The following is a 16,049-nucleotide window of genomic DNA, read 5'->3' as shown; positions in this document are numbered from 1 at the left end:
CGATCACACAGAGGTAGTATTTTTTGGAACCCTGCCTCTTTCCTTATGCACTATCCCAGATCATAATCCCCATGACCTTACATTTAAAATTGATTTCCCACTTAAATTTCTCACACACACATGCAAATTCACTGTACTGCTGTGCAACACGGGCTGAGCACTAGCTTTATTGTCTTTCAGAAACTCTTGCACATGCACAAAGTACATTTATTTAAACCTTTGTTTCTTCTCCAAATCCAATTCAGTTTTCAACAAGGCATTAAACAGTATGTCCATAACCAAGTGACTATGCCTGGTTCCATAAAAGGCTGTTGAGACACTCAGCATCACAATGCCTAACTTTTAGGTGCCTAGAAAACACAGGAACAACACTGCAATCTGAAAGGTCTGGGCTAGCCACTAGGCTCCTATATGAGGATAGGGATAGGTGCCTTAGAATATGATCCACAAAAGCCAATGGGCTAGGTGGGGATCTGCCTAAGATAGCCAATGGGAGATGCTGATGGTGGGGGTCGTGTCCTAAGCCTCACATCCCCAGCTCAGATTTCCATACCTAAATCTGGGCTGCTAGGAGGTGCCTATCTTTGCTTGTGATTCACAAACTGGGAGAAGGTGGGTGTTTGGCTGCCTAAGTCACATGCAGGGAACAATCAGAGGCTGCCTAAATCCACACACAACAGGCAGGCATGGGCAGGAGAAGGCGCTCCCTTAATATTTAACCCAAGGGTAAGGGTATTCGCCTGGGATGTGGGAGACCCCTAGTTCAAGTGCCTAATGAGGAGAAGGGATTCAAACAGGGATCTGTTATCTCTCAGGGGAGTGCCCTAACCAGCAGGCTATAGAGTCATTCAAACTCTTTTTCTGGCCCAATTAATATTTAATTGTTCAATTATTTAAAGTGGAACAACTTCAACAAGCAAGATTGAGGAAGACTACGTAGCCTAGGGCACTCACCTGAGAAACGGCAGATCTCTGTTCAAATCCCTTCTGCTCACAGGCATCAATTTTTCATTTTTCTGGGTGGATGCTCCACCTCCGCTCTGCCCAGAGGCCCCGCCACTTCCCCCAAAACCCTATCCTCGCTCTGCCTCTTCCTGCCCCCATTCAGTCCTCTCTCCCCAGTGCCTTCTGCCCAGCCCACTGCCAAACAGCTGATCGGTGGGTGGGTGCTGAGCACCCACTATTTTTGTTCCGTGGGTGCTCCAGCCCTATTCTTCTCCTTACCCGGCAGAGAGAGGACTTGAACTGGGCATTTCCCCCATCCCAGCTCAGAACCCTAAGCACTATGGTGAAGGTTATAAGGGAGGGCCTCTTTTCCCTGCCCCCACCCCAGCTGTTTTGTGTGGAATTAGGCAACCTCTAATCGGGCCCCATCAATGATTTAGGTGGCCAAACAGTTTGTCTTTCCCCTGATTTGTCAATCACTATGGGGCTTAGGTGGGAGATTGGCACCCAGATGCATAGAGAGATGCTGCAGTGTGTATGTTCAGATGCAGGAATTTAGGTGTCAAGAGACTTTAGGTGCCTATAGGGATAGGCGCAGCCAAGGGGAGTTTTGTGGATTGCAGTGATGCCTAAAAATGGGACGCAGATGTTTATGTACTTTTATGGATCCCACCCTACCTAACTCAAATGGGAAGTCTCTAACAGCTGCCACTAAAGCACTTCAGCTAATCAAAAAAAAGGCTCATAAATATTTATTGTTAGCACTAGCACTGCTTTCTTTTCACTCTTTTGGTATTTGAAAATGCCTGACCCACTTTTAGTGAAAGTCTCGGAGGGGGGAATCACTCCCTGCATGAGATCTGTCACTGAATTTCATCTGAAAACATAAAACATAGGTGACAAACAACAGTGACCCTCCAGAATGGAAATATTTGGCCAATCTAAACTATGAGCATTGCTAGGCATTCTGTCTATAACATTCAGTGATTAAGGTCTAGTTTCCCAATGTTGTAATTTCAAGCATTAGCCTCTTTCATTACTTCCAAGCAGTTCTCTTACTTTGGTCTGCCAAATTGCCACGAAACACAGGAGGTTCATTAACATCTGTTATTTGGACAGTAAGGATTTGAAGGTCACTTGCCCCAGCTGTATCTTTAACATAAATCTGCAAATCAAAGCTGTTTGGCATAGTTTCATAATCTAGAACAGGATCTCCAGTGGTAACAACCTGAAATGTAACACATTATTAGTAGCACACTATGCAATCAAATCTGTAATTATTGTATATAGGAATAAAGACATATAAAAAGGTGCCATGTTGGACTGGTTAAAGACTAAGGGCTACAGGAAGATGCCCCAACTGAGGAGGTAGTGCTCTAGGCCCCTGTTGGACTATTAAAGACTGAGCAGAAGGAGGGCTGCAGGACATTGTGGACTGTATTCCCCGGAAGGGCTTTGCTTGTTTTGCACATAGAGAGTGTGTGACTTGGCCGGAGGGCTGAGTCACTGAAGCCCCGCTTGAAAAGCACAGTGGCTGACAGGGATCGCTGTGACCGGAGGAAAAATGGCAGGCATGCACACCCTCGACCAGGGAGCACTCGTGGGAGGTGGGTGCCACCCTGTCACACAGTCTAAATGAGAATCTAGATGTTTTTAAGCAGATTGGGTCCTGCTTAATAGAAATATACCTTAAATTCACAACAATTAAACATTTTCACTGATTTTATGAACAGTGTGTTAAGCTACATATTCAGCTTTGCTACTGCTGTTTTTTAGATGCCTCTCCAGTGAAGAGGAAGGAGATGCTCCATTGTCCTTACAGAGCGTGATGGAGAAATACAGCATGTCATATGGAGGTGAGCTGGACCACACTCTGCATCTCTGAGCAGGAATAATTCTACCTCCAACTACCGATTGCTGCTGATAGCAGTATGTGCTCTTGCCAGCTGTGGGCTTGGAGAGGGGGAGACCAGATATACTCTTAGCTATACACTGCTCAAAGCAGGAGACTTGGTGCATGGGCTAGCATGTTCTTGCATAATGTGTGGGGAACCTGCTCTGCTGCTTTTGTTCTGTGGGTGGAGGGTAGGTAAGAATCTCCCTGTGCTTTCCTCCCGGTCTCACACCACTGCAGCAGAGGGCAATGAAAACTGAGAACAAGTATCATCACAACACCATCAAGGGAGCTTCAGCCAACCGATATAGTTTTCAGTTATTCCAAATGTCCTCTGCTGAATGGGAATATTCCCTTAAGACTAAGGGCTTGCCTGTGCAAATAATATGTGGGCAAGCTGGGGTGTAAATCTACACTAGCATGCCATGCATTCAGTGTCCCGGGGGACCTGCTGACGCACACTAAAAGCTCAATAGTGCGATTGCGCTTTGACCTAAGCCTGAGTAATAATACAGACTACTTTGACTTTAAAAGTGTAGCCTGTCGTGTGGAAAGGAAATCAAGCAGGAATGCTGCACATAAAAGGGGTTCATTTATCAATGACTGTGGCCTCCTCAGAAATTCCCCCAAAAATCAAAAAATTGTTATCATGGTTTTAGGATTGTTGCAATGCGAGGAAATGTGCATCACAAAGCAAGGTTCTAATTGCCAGGCCCCATAATTCGTGCATGAAAACAGCCTTTCCCCATATCTCAGCAAAGACTCTAATAGAAGAGTAAAAAGAACAGGAGTGCTTGTGGCACCTTAGAGACTAACACATTTATTTGAGCATAAGCTTTCGTGGGCTACAGCTATTCTCCTAATTAATTAGCCTCTTACAGTTGGTATGGGTACTTCCACCTTTTCATGTTCTCTGTATGTATAAATAATCTTCTTATTGTGTGTTCCATTCTATGCATCCGATGAATTGGGCTGTAGCCCACGGAAGCTCATGCTCAAATAAATTTGTTAGTCTCTAAGGTGCCACAAGTACTCCTGTTCTTTTTGCTGATACAGACTAACACGGCTGCTACTCTGAAACTTAATAGAAGAGTGTAGTTCTGGGGCATCTCAATACTAAACATTCATTAGAATACTACGCAATAGCATAAATAATTAACACTAACTATGCTTGTCAAGTAAATAAGCTAATTACATTTGTGCTGCATCATCCTAGCTTTTTAAATCATGTTTGTTCACTTGCCTGCTAGTTTGCAGAATTTAGTAATTCACAATGGAGTCATTGGGACAGATTTCAGGGCACATCTACACTACAGCAGCACAGGTATGATTCTGCAGTGTAGATGCTTCATACATCTACAGAAGGGGGTTTTCCCTTTAGGGTGACCAGATAGCAAATGTGAAAAATCGAGACACTTTTTTCAGGTGGTGGTGGGGTATAGTTGCCCAATTATAGTTGGGGTATAAGATATAGCTCCTAATATCAGGATGTCTGGTCACCCTATTTTCCATATATGTAGGTAATCCACCTCTTGGAGAGGCAGTAGCTAGGTTGATGGAAGAATTCTTCAGTTGATCTAGCTGCATCTACCATGACGATTAGGTTGACCTAACTACATCACAGAGGGTGTGAAAATTTTCACAGCCCTGAGCGATAAAGCTAGGTCAATCTATTTTTTAGGGGTAAACCAGGCCTCAATCAGGCGTTGCTTCACCTTTCTTCACCTAACTTGTTGCCCCTCAGATCCTGCAGCTGATCTGTACTGCCCTCCAGTAAGTTAGGGAACCCTGAGAACTGCTCTAGCTTGTTCCAGCTGTGCTGCTGTGCAGAGCCCCCAAGCAAGGCTGGCTCCAGGCACCAGCGAAGGAAGCAGGTGCCTGGGGCAGCCAATAGAAAGGGGCAGCATGTCCGTCGGTTGTTGGGGCAGCACATCCGGGTCTGCAGCGGCAATTCGGCGGCAGGTCCTTCCTTCCTTCCGCTTCCTCTTTGGTGGCAGCTCAATCACCCAGCTTCAGTCTTCAGCAACAATTCGGCAGCTGCTCAATCGGGTTTTTCTTTTTCTTTTTTTTTCTTTTTTTTTTTTCCTTCGCCGCTTGGGGTGGCAAAAAAGCTGGAGCCGGCCCTGCCCCCAAGTGCCCTGCCAGTAACTGAGGATATCTGGGGCCCCAGCTCTACCTCCCTTCCCCAAACATACCATCTGCATCAGCAGCCAGGAGGGTGGCAAACCATCCCTATGGCAGCTCTATGCTGCCCAAGGATTCCACAGTACTGAGGGAGCCTTCAAGGGGCCGATTAAACTGGATTCAGCTGTTAAGTGAAGTTGACAATCTTCCCAGTAAGATGAGTTAGTAAGATTCTGTTATAGTGCAACAAGTTGGATTCAGTGGGGGCTGATTCTGAATTTACATCACCCTAATCTACACCAGGGTAGGTAAAATCAGAATCGGGCCCCAGGTGCTTTTATTCACCTTAGCGTTTTTTAAAACAATGACTTCTGTGATATGCGGAACAAATGTGGTGTTCTTTTTTCCCCCTGCACCAATCAAAAGGCTGAAATCACCATCAGCTATTCATGTGCTATAAGAGTTGAATTTCCTGTAATAAATACCTTGATCTGCTTTTGCAACTCTTACAGTTAAATGATACATGAATAAATACTGTACCAATATCAGCTCTCAGTAATCCAAAGAGTAAGCATCAGTCTACAGACTAAACACATTGCCCAAGCTGAATTGAAAACTTACCTTGTAAGTATGTGTAGCTCCAGGATCAATCCGAAAAGCTTTTGTAAGTGGATTTGAGTTTATTATTAAAGGATATCCTGGAGCCACTTCAGAAGGTGATGGTGATAAAGTAACATTAAACGTATAAACCAAAACATAAGCTGAAGATTTTTCTGTCACATTGCCTGTAGCAGGCAAGCCATTAAGTGACAGCGTTTTCCCCCCTGCAAATTTGAAAAGGAAAGTAAAATTACACTTCTGCAGTGATTTCCCTACACCCCCCTGAATTTTCCCAACATCCTCCCTCCCCCCAGTTTTGTGAACTAGTTACATGCCAATTTAGTGACTGTTTGGAAATTTGAATTGAAATTGAAATATTAATACACACTTTAAAAGCATATACAGTGTATACAGGGGCGGCTCTAGGATTTCGCCGCCTCAAGCACGGCGGCACGCCGCAGGGGGGTGCTCTGGTGGTCGCCGGTCCCGTGGCTCTGGTGGACCTCCTGCAGATGTGTCTGCGGATGCTCCACCGAAGCCGCGGGACCAGCGGACCCTCCGCAGGCACGCCTGCAGGAGGTCCACCGGAGCCGCCTGCCGCCCTCCCGGCGACCGGCAGAGCACCCCCCGCGGCATGCAGCCCCAAGCACGCGCTTGGCGCGCTGGGGTCTGGAGCCGGCCCTGAGTGTATAATCAAATACGTGTATCTGAAAAAGTATAATAGATTTGAAAAGTATGAACATAGGCTAGCTTCCTTATACAGCTGTTGTTTTTTATGACAATGTCAGTGCATTCATTTCAGTGATGTTGGCCAACCTAATAATTTCAAATGATTTGTAAGCAAAGTCTAAATGAGCTCTCCCTGACAGCTAGTGATGAGCTGGGGGTTGGGGGGAAAGGCTTCAGGACCAGATTGTATTTACATTCACATCTAATCTACCTAAGTATCCAGCAAACAGAGCTGTGTTGCCCAAGTGATAGATTTTGGCTGGGGTTGGGTTACAAATCACTTGAATGCAGGGGGTGGGGTGGGGAATGAAATGTTGTTGTTCTTATCGTATGAGTAGAACTGTACTTAGCCTGTGCTGATTGCCAAAATTAGGCTATCCCATCATACCATCCCCTCCATAAACTTATCAAGCTTAGTCTTAAAGCCAGATATGTCCTTTGCCCCCACTACTCCCCTTGGAAGGCCGTTCCAGAACTTCACTCCTCTAATGGTTAGAAACCTTTGTCTAATTTCAAGTCTGGACCTTATCCTTGTGGAACACCGTGTACGGGGGCTTGACTCCAAAATATCTTTCTTGAGTGTTAACAGCTAATTCAGACTCCATCATTTTGTATGTATAGTTGAGATTGTTTTCCAATGTGCATTATTTTGCATTTATCAACATTGAATTTCATCTGCCATTTTGTTGCCCAGTCACCCAGTTTTGTGAGATCCCTTTGTGATTCTTCACAGTCTGCCTGGGACTTAACTATCTTGAATAGTTTTGTATCGTCTGCAAATTTTTCCGCCTCAACATTTATCCATTTTTCCAGATCATTTATGAATATGTTGAACAGTAATGGTCCCAGTACTGACCCCTCAGGGATACCACTATTTATCTCTCTCCATTCTGAAAACTGATAATTTATTCCTACCCTTTGTTTCCCATCTTTTAACCAGTTACTGATCCATGAGAGGACTGCCCTCTTATCCCATGATGACTTACTTTTCAAAAGTCAATTTAAATTAAATACATTTTTTTAATTTATATTTTTTTAGAAATCTAGACCTGTTATGTGTTTTGGTGTAACTTGCATTATCCTGATGTTAAATTTGCATTATCCTAACAAAACATTTGCTTTATTCATATCTCTTTTATATGTTGCAGGTCAAAGTGAAAATGAAAAGACAAAAAATAATACAACAATTTTTCCACTCAAAGGCCTCAAAAACTAACCAAGGTGAAGAACACATCAAGAACCAAGAATATATCAACATGTCATCTGAAGGTTCAAGTGGTATATCTACATCCGACCAGCCCGAAGCACAAATACAGCTACCTACTGAAGAAACAGTGTCTCCAAAACCTAAAGGCAGTTCCCGATGTTTGTTGGTCAAAGTGTTCCCATTTTTTGAAGTTACAAAAGATGGCTACTGGTGCACCTCTTGCAAAAAAAGCTTACAAAGAAGGAAAGCGTTCCAGTGCTATAATTGGTAAAAGTGGAGGAGCCTGGTTTGTCAAACCGATCAGCAAAGCCAATGTTGACAAACTACGTGAAAAGGCTGCAAAACACTAGACCACTGGAGTGCATCAACATGCAGAAAGCTTTATAAGCCCACTTTAGAAGTACTTAATGAGGTTGTTAAGAATGCTGGAGACACAACACAGTTCATGTGAACAAATATGGCTGTAGCATCCTACTTTCTATTTAAGCAAGAAATACCACACACTACAAACTGGAGGCCAATGTTAAGTGCATTGTCACTTGTTCATCCTGAAGTCGAATACTGGTTCCGAACAAGACCAGCAAATGTTCACTATCTTTCTTCAAGAAACTCAACTGACTGGCTAGAAGCATGCGGTGCAAGAGTAAAAGACTCAACAGTTGAAAAAATGAAGAACTCTCTCACCACATTCAAAAAATGTGCATACATGGCTGATGAATGCACCGATGCAAATGGGCATCAAGTATTAAGTCATTGTGTATGTTATCTTGATGTCAGTGGCATCAGTTATCTTGATGCCAGTAGATGCATTTCTTGATGTTCAAGTTATAGAAGACACTTCGGCTGCATCTGTGACAACTCACATCTCAGAAGAGTTAAATGCTTGTCAATTGGACCCCAAACAGATGGCTGCTTGTGCATTTGATGGAGCTGCAAACTTCTCTGGAAGACATGGTGGAGTACAAGCTTTGGTCAGAGAAAAGTGTAACCCTAATCTCTCCTATACACACTGCAGAGGCCATCTACTCCAAGTAGCACTAGTACAAGCTGAAGAATCTTTAAAAGACATTAAAAAAGCTAAATATTTAATGTCTTCATTATATTCTTTTTTCAGCAAGAGTCCAAAAAGACTGAATATCTTGGAAAATATAGAAGATACACTGGGACTGAAGTTCAAATTAATCCAACCTGGGGAAACCTGCTGGCTTCCTCATGAGCGATCCTTGGCTGTTGTCTTAAAATTACTCCAGCCATTATTACTGGCTTTGGAAAGTATCTACCAAGATGGGATGGATCTAAGTAGTGAGGCTGGTGGATTACTTTTGCTACTACGTTCAGAGAAGACTATTGCCATTCTCTCTCTCGTAAGTCTACTGTTGAAACCACTTGGGTCATTAAACAATGCCATCCAGGCATCTGCTACAACAGTAGTAGATCTTTGTCCAGCAATAGAAGCTACATTTGGATCAATCAGAGAGCTATCCATTGAAAAAGTACTGGAAGAAGCAAAGACTTCAGTTCAGAAGTTGACTAATGAAGGCATTTATATTGAATCCTTAAGTGAAGAAGACAAGAAGTGTTTGCTAAGACAACTGAAAAAGTACACAGACTTGATTCTTAAAAATCTACAACAGCAACTTCTAGATTCTACTCAACCTCTACGTAGCTTTTACAGATGACTCGACCCGATCTTTGTGTTCTGTTTCCTGAGATGAAAGAAGTAGGAATTCATCTCTTGCTACTCCCAGTCACAACAGATATGGTTGAGTGTTCTTTTTCATCATTGAATAGAATTTTGTGTTCTGAAACAAGTCGCCTTCTGCCTGATCATGTGAATGAATTAATGAGCCTATCAACTGAAGGAATGGAAGTACCGAACACACGAGAAGCCACCTAAGATGAACGCATTGCATTCAAGAAGTTCATTAACAGAGTTGTGCAAAATTATAACAAGAAACCAAGAAGGATGTAGACGTAGTGCTTCATAGAAGGCTTGAGTAGCCAACTTTAATTTGTGTGATGATTTTAAAACATGAGTTAAATCTAATAAAATGGTCATGGAACATTTTTCAGTTTTTACTATGGTGCCATACAGCCCACCTTCACCTTCACAGTCTCACCCCTCATCGGCCCTGCCACCCACCACTGTAAATTCAAACACCCTGCCTAATTTCAATTCCTGGGGAAACCACTGCACTTCTGTGAAACCGTCTCTGTGAATGTTAGCTGGGACACAGAGCACACACCTTCTGCCACTGTCTGTGAACACAAATGACCTGATATTCCTCTCATGCTGATATGAATTGTGATGTTACACAGCTGTTGAACCCATGCAAGTGAAAGGAGACTCAAACCATTTATTTTCTGTTTAAATGCTGTAGTCCTGCCAGTGCAAGTTACTGATGGTAATGCAATATTGTTACTCCATTGCTTGTATTTGTATGATAGCTAGAAATATATGTTTCATATCAGTCACCTCCCTCTGCTGCTGCCTCTCTGCACTGAATCACATTAAAAATAGTCAGACAAGCAAGCGTGTGTGAATAAAAGGTGTTTAGAATTCTTTTGTGAATTCTGTTCTCAAGAGATGACACTCCCCTTCCCTTTCCAACATGTCTTGTCATAAATTAACAGAAGAGAAGGCAGGGCCAGTTCTTCAAGGTGCTGAGCAGCTCCTGAAAGGTTCAATGTAATCTCAACCCCTCAGTGTAGTTAGCACCTTGCAAGATACTGCTAATGTATTGCAATCCGTTCAGGGCCAGGATCTGGGCCAACATTTAAAAAAAAATAAGTGTCTGCGATGCCATGCACCAGGTCACAATGCCACTCACTCAGATTTTTTTTTGGTGGGGGGAGGAAGGGGGTAAGGGACATAGGGGCTTCTGGGCCAGGGGGGGTCAGCCTGCTGGTGGCAGTTGAGGGCATCTAAGAGGGGAAGAGGAGGCTCAAGTGGGGGAGGAAGAGGAAATTTAATGCTCTGCAGCCCCATCCCACTCTCTTCCCAATCCAATGTGACTCTATTGCAGCTCTTGTCTTGAGAATCTGGATCAAGCTGTAGAGGCTTCTGCTTTTAGCTCTGGAGGTCCCTTGTTCATGCCTTGGTGTTGGCCAAGATAGAGGCTGTCATAACGGCCAGTGCAAAATGTCTGGAATGCTTGGAACTAGCAGCGAACAGTGATTTGGAAGAGCCCCATCTGAGCCCCTTGTTAATGGAGCCAGGCTCTGGGCTCTCTAGGGATGTGTGCTTACAGCTGGGGTGCTTTTGAAACATATGTTCTAATACAGAATCTGACAATGACTGTATCTGAGGCCTGGTCTACCTGGGGGAGGGATCGACCTAAGATACACAGCTTCAGCTATGAGAATAGTGTAGCTGAAGTCGATGTATCTTAGTTCGACTTACCTCGCGTCCTCACGGCGCGGGGTCGATTGCCGCGGCTCCCCCATCGACTTTGCTTCTGCCTCTCGCCGAACTGGAGTTCAGCAGTCGACGGGAGAGCAATTGGGGATCGATTTATTGTGTCTACATTACACGCGATAAATCGATCCCTGATCCGGCGGGTAGTGTAGACGTACCCTTAGTACACTTTCTTTAAGCATACCACAACTTATTAAGGAAAAGTATTTTAAAGTCAGTGAAGTATTTATAATGTTTTCTAGAGTGACAGATGAGAGATGAGTTCCTACATTTATTACAGTTTTCATGAGCTGAATAAGAAATGTTTATTCAGGCATAATTCTTTTAAATCAGGGTTAATCAGATTTTTCAGACCACATTGCAACAGAGTGTGACCGGTTACTCTCTTCTTATTCATGATCCTACTCCCTCCCCATTTAGAAACCAATGAACCACCTGCTTCCCATTTAGGAGCACAAAACATCCCTCTGATTTTGCCTTCTGATTTCTGAGCCTTTACGGTACACTCAAATTTAACTCTCTTGAAAGCTGAGATCCTCATGTAATCTACAGAGTAAAGCAGTTGGGACTTACAGGGGAAAAATATAATGAGACTCATGAGAGTTGGCAACACCTTTTTTAAAGCAATTTAGTGACTAGAAAAAAGGAGGAGAGCTAGCAATGTGTGACCAGCCAGCTCTCTGCAAGCACCAGCAAGTGCTTAATGGTCCATGGACAACAGTTTAAGAAATCTCTGCTGTAAGGAATCCATTCTTCTTTTCTGCTTTCTAGAAGGTTTATCCTTTGTGTATCTGTAACGCTTTCATGCTGAACCCAAATACTGATATTGCCAAGCTAACATGCCATGGTCTGAGTTTTGTGGGGAGGTTTTTTGGTTGCTTGCTTTTTAATTCACCAACTGTTAAAGTTACCACTAACATCAACCCAGAAAAAAAGTCTAAATTCTACTAGCCTCATTCATATCACTTTGCACCTGGTACAGTCATTTACATCTGTGCAGAGTGGGTATAAAACACTACCAGTCTGATTTTTAGTATAAATGACTAAATGAGTGTTTAAAAAGCTACCAGATCAGAAGAGAGTATAAAACGTTACCATTTACACAAGGTTTAAGGTGGTGGAGAACTGGGCTTTATACATGTCTTTATGGCAAGGTCTTCGTAAAACTTGCTACAAGCATAGCTCAAGTTCATGCAATTTTAAAAACTCCAATTTTTTTTTAATTCAGTTAACCCACAAATGAAATATGAACAAAGCCTGAAGCTGCCTAAAGTGAACTAACTTGCTTCTTTGAAAATTCACCTGCTTTCCCACCCCAATACTCTCACCTTGAACAGTGGATTTTATTCTGGAGCGCAGCATCCAGCATAATATTATTGTAATGGTATATAAATCATCACAATGGGCTGAAATCTCCTGACAGTTATACTGATGCAGCCCCATGGCTCACTGCAGTTCAGTAACAGAACAGCTGTTCCTTGAATTCTTTTGTCAAAAAGTTCTGAGCTCAAAAATATAATATTTAGGTCCCTTCAGAGAAACTATAATAGACAAGAATGATTTAACTTTAGCAATTGAATAAAATTGTGTTCTTACCAGATATTCTTCCTAACAAAACCAAAAGAAGAAAAATATTCTGCCTCTTCCCTAGAATCCTGCCATCCATAGTCCTAGGATGTGAACGGGAGGAAGATCTGGGTCTTATTTGCCTCAGTCTGCTTCAGCTCCACCTAAATTTTTCTTCCTTGTCATGCTGTCCAGTAAGAAATCAAACAAAGGTTCTGCCGTATCTAAGGGAGTTTCTAAACACCATCAGCCTGTTTGCTCTTCAGTGGACTGCTCCTTGCTGACATACCATACAATAGCCCTTGAACTGCAATTCTTTTAGAATGACAAAGGGTGGGGGGAATAGCTAATACAATGCTGGCTTGATAATTCTAAGGAATGAGGTGCTCTCTCTAGAGACCAGGGACAATACTTGGTGCAGCATTGCGTGTTTCCCCATGCTGACAGTGCATTTCATACATGTTCTGGGGTGTCAGAGTCAGTTAGAACTTATCTACACTAGAAGGGTTTTGCCACTCTAGTTATACTGGTATATCCATTCTCACAAAACCCTCTAGTGTACACTCACTTGTATTAGTATTGCTTATGAAAGCACAGGGCTTTTTCCTTGCCTCTGTTCTGCAATGGCATGAGCAGGTCCCCCTGTCTGCCTCCCCCTGTGCTCAGTGTCATAACTTTTATCCTTTATTTTCTCTCTTCTATAAATATATATTTGAGCCTGTTTGTCTGGTTCTTCCTTTGTCTGAATGCCCACACAGATCCCATTGCCAACAATAGCTCAGTGCTCATGTGCACAGTTACATTAAATCAGACTTCTCTTCACACATCAAACCTTTCCTATTCTGTGACAAAGAAAAGATAAGAGTTAACCTGGTACACACCTTTCAATGAGACAATCTAGTCTTGTGGTCAGGGCACAGTAGTGGGATTTGAGAGACCTGGGTTTGAATGGAATCTGATATATATTAGGGCCTTCCCTCAGGCACAGTGGCGAATTAATGTCTCCTGGGGTCCTGGGCCAGAGCAACTGGGGGGGGTCCTGGCACCAGAACCATGGTCCCATCCCACCCTTCCGCTTGCTGTCCCTCCCCTGTCCCGCCCCTTCTGCCTGTGGCCCCACCCACAGCCACACCCCATTCTGCCCCTTCTCCTGCAGCCCCACCCCCATTCCTCCCACAGCCCCATCCCATTCCGCTCCTTCCCCCACAGCCCCACCCCCCGCTTGCTCCTTTCCACCAGCACACCAGTGCGGCCCCAAGACCAGAGTAGCTCTGTGCCCCCAATGTGGCCCTGGGGCTATGGCGAGGGGAGATTTTTTTCCAAGGGCCCCAAATTGACAAGGGCCCTTGGGCCCCCCATAGGCAGGGCCGGCTTCAGGCACCAGCGCAGCAAGCTGGTGCTTGGGGCGGCCCATGGAAGAGGGCGGCAATTCGGCGGCGGGTCCCTTGGTCCCTCTCAGAGGGAAGGACCAGCTGCCAAATTGCCACCAAAGAATGAAGCGGCGTGGTAGAGCAGCCGTCGAAGTGCCACCGATCACGGCTTTTTTTTTTTTTCTTTGCCGCTTGAGGTGGCAAAAAAGCTGGAGCCGGCTCTGCCCGTAGGCCCATGCAGTAATATGCTATTGCTCAGATAGGCCTCTCCTCAGTGCAAAAGCCTATTATTTGAATGCTTTGTGAAAAACAAACCCTTGGGTGGTTGGTATTTGTTTGCTCTTTCAATATGTTTCCAGGGTTGTCATTTTGTCACTGACCAGCCTCCTGGGACAAGTGTGTTTTGAGCAGAGAATGTGAGTGTGGAGAGGGAGATAGTTTAGTGAGCAGGGAAAGGAAAGGAGTGCAAGTACTGGGCTCAGTGTGGGACTGTGTGCAGAGAGGCAGTGATGGATGGACAAAAGAAGAGGTCAAACACGAGGAACATATGCAGGAGGAAATGAGTGAAGGTGATGAAAGGAGAAAGTGTTGCCTTATATATCAAAAATGTATACACAGACTGAGGTTGAGATGGAAATAGAAGACAGACTTGTTGAAAGTCTTCGGGTAAGGATAAAAGGGGTAAAAACAAGGGTGATGTCATGGTAGGGGTCTACTACAGACCACCTATCAGGAAGAAGTGGTGGATGAGGCTTTTTATGAAAAACTAAAAAAAATATCCAAAGCATGGGACTTGGTGGTGATGGGGGACTTCAACCACCCAGACCTCTGTTGAGAAAATAACACAGCAGGGCACAGATTATCCAATAAATCCTTGGAATGTTTTGGAGACAATTTTTTATTTCAGAAGGTGGAGAAAGCTACTAGGGGAGAGGCTGTTCTAGATTTGATTTTACAAATAGGGAGGAACTGGTTGAAAATTTGAAAGTGGATGGCAGTTTGGGTGAAAGTAATCATGAAATAATAGAGTTCATGATTCTAAGAGGGAAAACAGCACAATAAAGATAATGAATTTCAAGAAAGCAGACTTTAGAAAACTCAGGGAGTTGGTAGGTAAGATCCCACGGGAAGCAAATCTAAGAAGAAAAGCAGTACAAAAGAGTTGGCAGTTTTTCAAAGAGCCATTATGAAGGGCACAAAAACAAACTATCCCACTGCACAGGAAAGATAGGAAGTATGGCAATAGACCACTCTGGCTTAACCAGGAGATCTTCAATGATCTGAAATTCAAAAAAGAGTCCTACAAAATGTAGATAATAGGTCAAATTACAAAGAATTAATATAAACAAATAACCCAAGTACGTAGGGACAACATTAGAAAGGCCAAGGCACAAAACGAGATTAAATTAGCTAGAGACAGAAAGGGTAACAAGAAAACATTCTACAAATACATTAGAAGCAAGAGGAATTACCAAGGACAGGGTAGGCCCATTATTCAGTGAGCACGGGAAAACAATAACAGAAAATGTGGAAATGGCAGAAGTGTTAAATTATGGGGTTTTTTTCAGTTTTCACCAAAAAGTTTAGTAGCAATTGGACATCTAACCTAATGAATGTCTGTGAAAATGAAGTAGGATCAGAGGCTAAAATAGGGAAAGAACAAGTTAAATATTACCTAGACAAGTTAGATGTCTTCAAGTCACCAGGGCTTGATGAAATACATCCTAGAATACTCAAGGAGCTGACTGAGGCGGTATCTGAGTCATTAGTGATTATCTTCAAAAAGTCACGGAAGACTGGAGAGATTCAAGAGGACTGGAAAAGGACAAATATAATGCCAATCTACATAAAAGGGAATAAGGACAACCCAGGAAATTACAAACCAATCAGCTCAACTTCAGTACCCAGAAAGATAATGGTGCAAATAATTGAGCAATCAATTTGCAAATGCCTAGAAAATAATAAGGTGATAAGTAACAGTCAGCATGGATTTGTCAAGAACAATCATATGAAACCAACCTAATAGCTTTTTTTGTCAGAGTAACAAACCTTGTGGATAGGGAGAGCAGTGGTAGATATGGTATATCTTGACTTTAGTAAGACTTTTGGTACTGTCTTGCATGACCTTCTCATAAACAAACTAAGGAAATACAACCTAGATGAAGCTACTATAAGGTGGGTGCATAAATGGTTGGA

At 43.3% G+C, this 16,049-nt stretch overlaps 1 protein-coding gene across 1 annotated transcript in view; it reads right to left on the bottom strand.

The window, feature by feature from the left end:
• CDHR3 (cadherin related family member 3) overlaps positions 1 to 12,583 on the bottom strand; it is a 71,912-nt gene extending 59,329 nt beyond the window's left edge. The window contains exons 1-3 of the mRNA XM_044987174.1: positions 12,514 to 12,583; positions 5,585 to 5,787; positions 2,005 to 2,173 (exon numbers count right to left, since the gene is read on the bottom strand). Of these exons, the coding sequence (XP_044843109.1) occupies positions 2,005 to 2,173; positions 5,585 to 5,787; positions 12,514 to 12,583 (442 nt within the window). The remainder of the gene's footprint in view (positions 1 to 2,004; positions 2,174 to 5,584; positions 5,788 to 12,513) is intronic.
• Between the last annotated feature and the right edge of the window lie 3,466 nt (positions 12,584 to 16,049).

This window comes from Mauremys mutica, chromosome 1 (assembly GCF_020497125.1).
Source record: "Mauremys mutica isolate MM-2020 ecotype Southern chromosome 1, ASM2049712v1, whole genome shotgun sequence".
Lineage (NCBI taxonomy): Eukaryota > Metazoa > Chordata > Testudines > Geoemydidae > Mauremys > Mauremys mutica.
Note: the sequence above shows the minus strand (reverse complement) of the source record. Positions and strands in the feature narration are given on the sequence as shown.